This window comes from Coregonus lavaretus (assembly GCF_964263955.1).
Source record: "Coregonus lavaretus genome assembly, chromosome: 39".
Lineage (NCBI taxonomy): Eukaryota > Metazoa > Chordata > Actinopteri > Salmoniformes > Salmonidae > Coregonus > Coregonus lavaretus.
The window spans coordinates 4,611,995-4,622,434 of NC_140026.1; the positions used below are offsets into that span (position 1 = coordinate 4,611,995).

General features: G+C 41.3%; 1 protein-coding gene across 1 annotated transcript; it reads right to left on the bottom strand.

Moving 5' to 3' along the window:
• Window positions 1-323: 323 nt before the first annotated feature.
• LOC311112808 (kelch-like protein 33) lies at window positions 324-5,355 on the bottom strand (the record flags this gene model as incomplete). The annotated part of the gene is made up of 4 exons (XM_084155945.1): window positions 324-846; window positions 996-1,166; window positions 1,291-2,230; window positions 4,467-5,355. 4 exons carry the CDS (start codon window positions 5,353-5,355, stop codon window positions 324-326), a joined length of 2,523 nt encoding a protein of 840 aa, XP_084012071.1.
• Window positions 5,356-10,440: the final 5,085 nt, after the last annotated feature.

Below are 10,440 nucleotides of genomic sequence, written 5' to 3' on the forward strand. Positions count from 1 at the left end.
TGGCTAGCTAAATAGCTTGATTTTCACCATGAACTTGTACATCTACCTTGAATTTACCTATTGAAAATAAGCAATTCCGCCAGCTGGTTCAGTTAGCTGTTGAACAGTAGAGAACATTTATATATCATTTTATTATTGATTTGAAATGGTGTGAGCTAAATATATACAAAATAAATGATTTGCAAAACTGAAAATATAGCTTGGTGTTAGCTAGATGGATGGTATACTCAGTATTCATAACTTATAAGAGTTGGGTGTAGTAAGGTGTAGGTCATGTAGTGGCATAATATTTAGTGTGGTGTTATGGGATGTATAGTGATTTTTCATTGTCTCAAGTGTTTGGGCAGGTGGAGCAAACAGGCTCTTATGTCAGTGTTAGGTCCGGGTATCTCGCCGATATTCTCCCAAAGTTGGTTGGTGGGATCATACCGATGCACCAGTCTGGTCTCCCTGTAGTCCTCTTGGCAGTATCCTCCCAGCACATAGATCTTCCCCTCCAGAACCACAGAGGCTGCTCTAACATGGGAGACGGCCAGGGGCATGAGGGCACTCCAGGAGTCACTAACAGGGTCGTAGACCTCACAGGCCAGCTGGTCGATAGACGTCATGTTTTCATCAACAGTGACTCCTCCAGCCACATAAAGATGATTGTTTAAAGTCTCCATGCAGTGATGGGCTCGAGGTTGGCTCATCTCTGCCAGGTAGGTTGTTCCTCTCTCAGGATGGTACAGGAACATGGACACCAGACACTGGTACCTGCAGTCGAACCCCCCTGAGATGAAGATCTCTCCATCCAACAATGTGGCAGCATGGCAACTCAAGGTCATGTCCAAGGGTTGGGCAAAGCTAACAGGGAATGCCACATTTGGTAAAGATAGCAACAAAGAAACAAAGTTGTACTTAATAAGTTACATACCATTTCCAATGGAACAATTAACTACCGCAAGCGATTCTGTGATACCATTCCTTTTTGAGTTACCAAAGAAAAACCTTACCTCCAAGAATCTGTATTTGGACAGTAGCGCTCCACACTATCCAGGTTAGTTTCTGGATCAATGTACCCTCCAATGGCATATATAATCTCGTCCAGAACAACCACAGAAAAATTACACCTTTTCTCCTGCAAGTCGGCCAATCTCTCCCAGCGGTCCTGAAGCGGATTATATCTGAAAGAACATAAAGAATTAGAGATGAAGGAAGAAAATAATGTAAAAACATAAATATGTAAAAATAGTAATACCTAAAGGACTCATTCGTTAGTAGATACAAACCCCAAAGTTCTTATCTCACCTGTAGACTGAGTTTAAAACGGCAAGCATTCCTTTATAATTCTGTCCCCCGAGCACGTACAACTTCCCTGCGAGCACAGCCACCTCGTGACTTAACCTTGGTGGCTTTGGCATCTCTCCCAGCAACCTCCACTCAACTGTCTTCACAATGCCTGTGTAGTTCCTCAGAGAGTTTCCGAACCACAGTTCTCGGCTGGGGGATCGCCGGATAAAGTCGGCAGAGATCTGGTCTCCACCCACCAAGACTAGACTGTCCTTGGGCTGGTAGACCCTGCACAGGCTCCAAGGTGTAACGTGATAGGAGCGAAAGTCCTCCAGTATAGTCATGTAGAGATGTTTCATGTTGCATTCAGTCCACAGTTTTGCGGTTTTAACTTCACTGAACTCCGTGAAGGTCATGAGGGGAAAGTGGATGTTCTTCACCAGCTCTTTGGTGAATTTAAGCCTTTGACTGGGACAGGCCTCGATCCAGACCACTACTGCCTTGTAGACCACAAGCTCTGAGGGTACAAAGAGGGAGTTGCTTTTGAGGTATTTTCTAAGCTTCTTAACTGGCAGGTCTTGGAATTTAGGGGTGGCTGCCACATTTTGGAAGTGTCTCAGGACAAAGTCGTTGGCCACTTCGAGGAGTTCCGTTATCCCATAAGCCTCAGCGAAAGATGCCACGTCCAGGCAGGAGTGGGCGTCCATTTCCTGTTCCAGGAAGTCAAGGCACAGCAAGAGGGCGGGCTGGAACTGGAGCTGGAAGGCAATGCAGGTGATCTCAAAGACACGTCCCCAGCAGAGGGGGAGGGACCCGCTGTAAGAGCAGTCAATCAGGGCCTCCAGCTCAGAGGCCTCCAGGAAGGGAAGGGCCACACAGGGCTGCTGGGATTCCTTCATCCCGCTGGTGAACATTCCCCGGAAGTAGTCACTACTGGCAGACAGGAGCACTCTGTGGACTTGAGTCAGGAGAGAGAAGAGGAAATTGATTATTGTTGTTATCTCATAAATAGACTACTTCCACATCTGGTTTATGATGACTCTTATGAATTCAGATGTAAGACAAAAGGCATAATATTACAATTTGTTTTGATCCCAGATGAGTCCCCAACAATTAACAAAAAAATATACAATTCTTATTTAATATTATTATTTTGTTATTATATATTAATATACTAATAATATTAATATATATCATCCTATTATTCCTTTTTACAGTGTTTTCTGTAAGTACATTGAGTAGCCAGCCAAAAAGAAAAGCCAGCCAATGAGTTCCAGGCTGGGGGGGGGGGGGGGGGGTGGTCCTGGGGTGATTTTATTTTGCAGCACAAGCTCTATTTTGGTGGCCTCTGGTACATTCTAATGCCTTGATTCCATTCAAACTACACAGCTAAATGATTGAATGACTTTACAATGATGGCTTTAAAATGACTTTGCAATAAAATTTTACTGAAAATATATGACTTCAGTGTGTTGTTAATTGTTTTGGATAACGTCATAGCCTAGACCTATATGATCAGACCTACTTTCTAAGTAAGATAACCTTTTTTACATTAATCCTTTCTTCTATTGAGATTTAAGTCATATTTACTGCAAGATATGAATTGCCACAATTATTTTTGTTCTTCAAATTATGTATTTTATTGGCTCTGCTGCTGTGGATACTTAGGGTAAGACAACCATTGTGTAATTTTGTAATTTGAGTGAACTATCCCTTTAACAGTTCGGCCTGTCAATCAATCACTGTGGGTGGGACTGAGGGAAGGCGGTAGATTAGTAATCTAGTCAGAAAAACAAGTCTAGTCTGCCCTTAAAATTACTTTTATTGGGGCAACAACTAAATCTAGTTTATTTTGGCAAAAGCCTAAGAAAAAAACAATTTCCCTGTTTGACTGTTAGGTTGTATGGGTATTATGACTCATACTGTGGTACTCTATATACAGACTTTTCTGACTAGCGAATTGAAACTTTAAATGAAACGAAGCCTTGTTAATGAAGTGGAAAATGAAACCGGCTGACAATGAATCTGTTATTGGCTGATTAGTCGACAGCCGGTGCTTAGGGAAAACACTGCATTTAAAGGCCCAGTGCAGTCAAAAACGTGATTTTCTAGTGTTTTATACACACTGAGTGTATAAAACATTAGGAACACCTTCCTAATATTGAGTTGTCCTCAGAACAGCCTCTACAAGGTGTCGAAAGCGTTCCACAGGGATGTTGGCCCATGTTGACTCCAATGCTTCCCACAGTTGTGTCAAGTTGGCTGGATGTCCTTTGGGTGGTGGACCATTCTTGATACACACGGGAAACTGTTGTGCATGAAAAACCCAGTAGTGTGGCAATTCTTGACACAATCTAACCGGTGCGCCTTGCACCTACTTACTACCATACCCCGTTTAAAGGCACTTAAATCTTTTGTCTTGCCCATTCACTCTCTGATTGGCACAATCCATGTCTCAATTGTGCCAAAATCCTTCTTTAACCTGTCTCCTCCCCTTCATCTACACTATTTGAAGGGGATTTAACAAGTGCCATCAATAAGGGATCATAGCTTTCATCTGGATTCACCTGGTCAGTCTATGTCATGGAAAGAGTTACTAACATTTTGTACACTCAGTGTGTAATTCTACACTATGAGGTTCGATTAATACTGTGAAATTGTGAAAATTATGATAATGCCATTTTAGTGTAAGAGCTGTTTGAAAAGACCACCTGAAATTTCTGTCTGTTTTGGTGTGATGGGGTTTTGTCCTGCCTGGTGACATCACCGGGTGGTAAATTAGTTAATAAACCAATACGAAAGTGAATTCAAAGCTCTCTGTCAATAACAGCTAATTTTCTGTTTTCCCTTCCCCACTCAGACCACTCCAAATAGTCCAGCTAAATTCTTGCTTGAGAAATTGATCTTTGCTAAGAATATATTTTTGTTTCTTGTTGACCATTTTAATTTAAACCAAATACAGTTAGGTTCTTAATTGTTACCCAGAAATGATTTGATATTAATATAAAAGAAAACATGCTGCATTGGACCTTTAACATCACATTTAACATCACATGCTCAAAATCAATATTATTACCATCATAAGCATGCATGGGTTATTTAGCTTGATCCTGGACGAACCCCCATGAATAAATTGTCTCCTCTATCATTCAACAGTACATAGTTGTGATGTATTTTTACTTCAGTCTACTCACCAAGAAATGATGTCCCACCAACCTCCAGCTCCACATCACAGCCCACTCTCTCTGCCCACAACTGTCTGATGGACTGAAGACTGACCTTCATCTGTTCTTCAGCAGATCTCTTATTTTCTTCTGCCCTCTTCTTCTCTCCCCTCTTCATCTTCTCCTCCTCTTCACTGCAGAGTTCTAGAACTCTGGGGACCCCTAGTGTTTTAGCTGCAGTCTGTATCTGGGCCAGTGTTTCTCTGTTCAGAGCTGCTATGGTCCCAGTGTAGGCAAACTCCAGCACCCCTGCCAGCCCCACACACCCCACTTCAGGACCCAGACTGATGGATATCGCTGTCTTTATATACATGTCAATATCTCTCCTCTCCCTCCTCTTCTCCATCTCCTCATCCCTCTCCTGCAGTCTCTGGTGTATGAGGGAGCTGACAGCAGCCAGGACAGGGGAGTGCGCGTGGTGACGCTGCCCATCCTCAGTGCTCAGAGTCAGGTCAGTGAGGAGAGAGGAGTCCCTGAGCTGCTGCAGGGTTTGGAACATTTCTCTTGTATAGGAATCTCTGCCGTATACCCTTATTGAATCCACATCCTCTATTCCACCTTTCTGCCCTCTAACAACTGTCCACTCTTCTTTTAGTTCTTTCACTTCTTGAACGTCATCCTCCTCTTCTTCAGTTGTCTCTCTCTCTATATCTATCTTGCTGTTTCCCTCCCTTCTAAATGCTTCATCATCTTTCTCTTCTTCTTTTGTGTTCACCTTACCCCCACAATCATTTTCTTTCACATCCCCTGCACGCTCTTCTCCCTCTCCATCTATATTGTGTTTATCCCCTCTAAATGCTTCATCTTGTCTCAGTAGAGATTCCAAACCCCTCTGGAAGCATGGTCCAGATAAAGCCATCGCTTCCAACAACAACAGTCTTTATCTCTACAAATGTCCAACAGTGTCTCCCTACAAATACAGCTTACTATTAAATCAAACAAATAAAATAAAAAACACTACAAAAATGTGTTGCCACACTAAAAAAGCCTCAAGTCACTTACCTGACACAGGTTTTTGTGGATAAATACAAGAGAAAATCATACAGTGGTATCCGTGTCCCAGCATATGTTGTGGCTCTCAGCTGTAGCTGTCCTATTGACTGTGTGTGATCTTAGTGCAGTTTTCTCTTCCCCACTCTCTACAGGGTCAGGTATCTCCTTCCTTTCCCTTCTGACTCCTGTTTGACAGACCCTTTTATAAATCCACTCAACCAACCAAGCTGCTATGTATAGATATACTCCTGAAGTCAGACAGGTCAGACCTCACAGTAAACTATGAATAATAGTTTCTATTTCTGGTCCAGGTTCTCATCCCTCAAAGTTTTTCCATGGTAGGGACTAATAATAACAATTTTAAAAGAGTTTTGGTTTCCCCAATTGTACCATGTGATACCTAGATGGTTTGTGTTAGTGATGGAGATATGTCCTACAGTGACCTACACTGACTGCATCTTGACATTCTCCCATATTCTCTTTATTGTATGCCCATAACATTTTCTCATCATTCATTATTTCCTGACTTGTTTTCTCAAATAATTCCTCTATGTTTATATTCATTTCTCTGTAGTTTGTACTGTGTATTACACTTGAAGCAGAGAAGGTCAGGAACCTGGAACCGTAAAAAAGGGGAATGTTCTAGGCTTGGAGCCTGTTCAAGCACCTCCAATCCCAAGGCTTCTTTCTCCAAGACCTTGGCTGCCACCTCCCAGGGCATGTGACCAGGGGATCAGTTGGGTTATGTTATGCTTAGAGGGTCAGAGGGATTGTGTTCTCCTCCACAGCCAAACACTGGGGAATCTGGGAAAGGAAAGGGGATACCTAGTCAGCTGCACAACTGAATGCATTCACCCAAAATGTGTTTTCCACATTTAACCCAACCCCTCTGAATCAGAGAGGTACAGGGGGCTGCCTTAATTGACGTCCATGTCATCGGTGCCCGGGGAGCAGGTTTTTTGTTGGGGGGTATACTGCTGAAGGGCAGAATGGCAATACCACTATAATATGACATTACCACTATATATTATGACATTACCACTATATATTATTACATTACCACTATATATTATTACATTACTACTATAAATTATTACATTGCCACTATGTGTTATTTCATTACCACTATGTATTATTACATTACCACTATATAATATTACATTACTACTATATATTATTACATTACCACTATATATTATTACATTACCACTATGTGTTATTACATTACCACTATATATTATTACATTACCACTATATACTATTACAATACCACTATATACATTATTATTGCATTACCACTATATATGTGGTTCATATTGCTTTGGTCTTATGATGGCTCTTGGTGTGATTCTGGGGATATAATTTCCATAACGTTATCTTGGTGTCATTATCTTGGTTACACTTTACATTAATGGGCCATCTCTCTTTTTAAATACTGTACTTATTTCCTTTATAAATCATGAATGAACATGAATTAATTAATGTCCGAAGTCATTGGAACATTGTTTGTCCAAAGTTGGTCAAACAGTGGGATTCTGTATATGGCTAATACTAAGTGCTTATAAGTTGCACCCTAATATGCTATGATAAAGACATTTTTAGATGAGACTGTATGTCTGTCTCAGAGATAACAGCACCCATGTTGCAAAGAAAGTCTCCATTCATTTATCCTTGCATGTTTTAAGTACTGTATATAATAAAGTGTTGCGTCCTTAATGAACTGTAAAAGGGGACTGTTTGGGGCATCTTGGTGCCTGACTTGGAGCCTGTTTGAGCTGCTTCAATCCAAGGCCTCTCTCATGTCAAGACATCCCAAAGTCTTGGCACCTCTCCTCCATTATGCATTCTGGAGCAAGAGAAAGGGAGAACACATTCTTTAAGAGTCAGAAGGATCACACACACACAGCACAGAGTGCAAACACACACACATAACACACATATACACACAGAGAGCGCAAACACACACACGCACACACACATGGGCTTTTTGACCATAATGTAGGCCTACCAACAAAACCAATAAAGCATATCCCATAACATTTTCACATGGAAATAGATGTTGATTTCTATGAGATAGCCTAGTGTAACCTGTATGATGTGTTCAATGCAGGCCTCCATTGCATTCAACTTTTTAAAAAAAATTTACATTTTGAACGGCTTGACATGAATTTATGATTTTTTACGTGGGGCCAAATAGGTGGCTTTAAATTGCATTGTATTATGTTGTATGATGCAAGAAACCACTTTACAAAATGCAATTAATTATTATTACCATACAGAAAATTAGACAATGTAGGCTACCCCTCTGCATATTGGCTTTTTTGCTTATTCTAGCCTGTCTCAAAATACACTGCCCCTTTAATTAAGACATACGCTTTTTACCTGACTGGCGTTTCAAAGACAACTTTAATTGTAGCCTACACGTTTTGTGCTCTTGTAGGGAGCAGTAACTCCCCATTGCTGACATATATTTATCTATAACTGATCTATAACTGGGCTAATAACTCGCTAACTAGCAAAGAATATCAACAAACGTGCAAACGCGCGCTTCTGCGCTCTGATCTGAACTGATCTGAAAAGCGCATTCACTCGCGGGTGATTGAAAGACCGCTGGTGGGCCACCCTCACTCGGTTGCGCTCTGGCTCTCCCTACAACAAAATCATAGACTCAATCTTGAAAAGTTAGATTTGTTTTGTTTTGTTGCATTGAAAAGGGGCTGCAATAATTTTGATTCGATCACAGAAAAAGCATTGATCTTTATAGTGCAAACTAATGGGGCGAACTCAGTGAAGTTCAATCTCTTGTGTCTGTGCGGCATAGAATTTCTTCTGCGTGGCACTCCTGGAGGAGGTGCGCGGTCGCGGACACGCGCAGTTTAGACGGAACATTGCAACTCACTGGCATCAAGACAGAGAGCTGGGGAAATCCTGGGAATGTCTACAAAGGAAATATTCCGACATTTGCATATGCTACAGTCCCTTGTCGTGAACGTTTCCTGTTTTGAAGACTGCACGAGCAACGTACTAACAGATAAGGAAGGGTAAGGAACGCATTTGGATGGGCACGTGGAGGTTCAGTCTGCCTCTTCATGTCAAGGTACCATCAATTGTTGTTTTCAAGACAAAGAGGAAAGCACCATCATGGAACAAGTGTGGAGGTAACCAGGAACAAGGAAGACATTTTGGACAGTCCTTGCTCATCTTTGCTATGTATCTCTACCCCTAGATGAACACCTGCCCCACCCTACAATGCAGTAGCATAGCCACTGGATTTAACATTCAAGAGAGCATAATAATCAATGAAATAAACATATTTTATTAAAACAATACATCCATTAAATAAGAGTCAAAGCCCTGTCTAAACTGGGGGAGGGGTTCTACTAAGCTATATGGAATTGTTTTTAGAAGGTAATACCAAGGAACATTTTGCAATTTGATTTTTAATTTTAATACACCTTGAAGTATAATATATATATATATATATATATATATATATATATATATATATATATATATATATATATATATATATATATATATATATATATATATATATATATATATATATTTTACTTCAAGGGGTCTTAAAATTAAAAATCAAATAGCAAAATGATCCTTGGTATTACCTTCTAAAAACAATATATATATATATAAATATATATATAATTGATGAACAATTGTATTTGGCCTTACTGCTATTAGCCCATACAAACACATTGAATAACATATTCACTACATGGAACAACAGATGGTCCCCAAATCTAAAGGAAGTTTGTTCTGAAGTGTCTCTCCTATACCTGAGAGATTCACTATATATACAAAAGTATGTGGACACCCCTTCAAATTAGTGGATTTGGCTATTTCAGCCACACCCGTTGCTGACAGGTGTATAAAATTGAGAACACAGCCATGCAATTTCCATAGACAAACATTGGCAGCAGAATAGCATACTGAAGAGCTCAGTGACTTTCAACGTGGCACCGTCATAGGATGCCACTTTTCCAACAAGTCAGTTTGTCAAATTTCTGCCCTGCTAGAGCTGCCCTGGTCAACTGTAAGTGCTGTTATTGTGAAGTGAAGTGGAGCATCTGGCAGTCCGACGGACAAATCTGGGTTAGACGGATGCCAGGAGAACGCTACCTGCCCCAATGCATAGTGCCAACTGTAAAGTTTGGTGGAGGAGGGATATTGGTCTGGGGCTGTTTTCCATGGTTCTTGCTAGGCCCCTCAGTTCCAGTGAAGGGAAATATTAACGCTACAGCATACAATGACATTCTAGACGATTCTGTGCTTCCAACTTTGTGGCAACAGTTTGGGTAAGGCCCTTTTCTGTTTCAGCATGGCAGTGCCTCCATGCACAAAGCGAGGTCCATACAGAAATGGTTTGTCGAGATCGGTGTGGAAGAACTTGTCTGGCCTGCACAAAGCCCTGAACTCAACCCCATCGAACACCTTTGGGATGAATTGGAACGCCGACTGCGAGCCAGGCCTAACCGCCCAACATCAGTGCCTGACCTCACTAATGCTCTTGTGGCTGAATGGAAGTCCCCGCAGCAATCTTCCAACATCTAGTGGAAAGCCTTCCCAGAAGAGTGGAGGCTGTTATAGCATCAAAGGGGGGACAAACTCATTTTGGAATGAGATGTTCGACGAGCAGGTGTCCACATACTTTTGGTCATGTATTGTAACAGGCTTCATTACACGGTACCCTGTCCCGTTTATCTGTTTAGCCTCAGCCCAAACTTTATCGCCATTACCAGTTGTTGTCTTAGCTCTCTCTAATAACACCTGTGATTGCTTTATGCCTCTCTCCCATGTCAATATGCCTTGCCTATTGCTGTTCCAGTTAGCTCTTATTATACAATTTCACTGTATAACCCCAAGTCCCTCTCAAACTGTCTCAAATAGTTCCTTTGTCCCACCCCCCATACACGCCGAGACCGGCTCAATC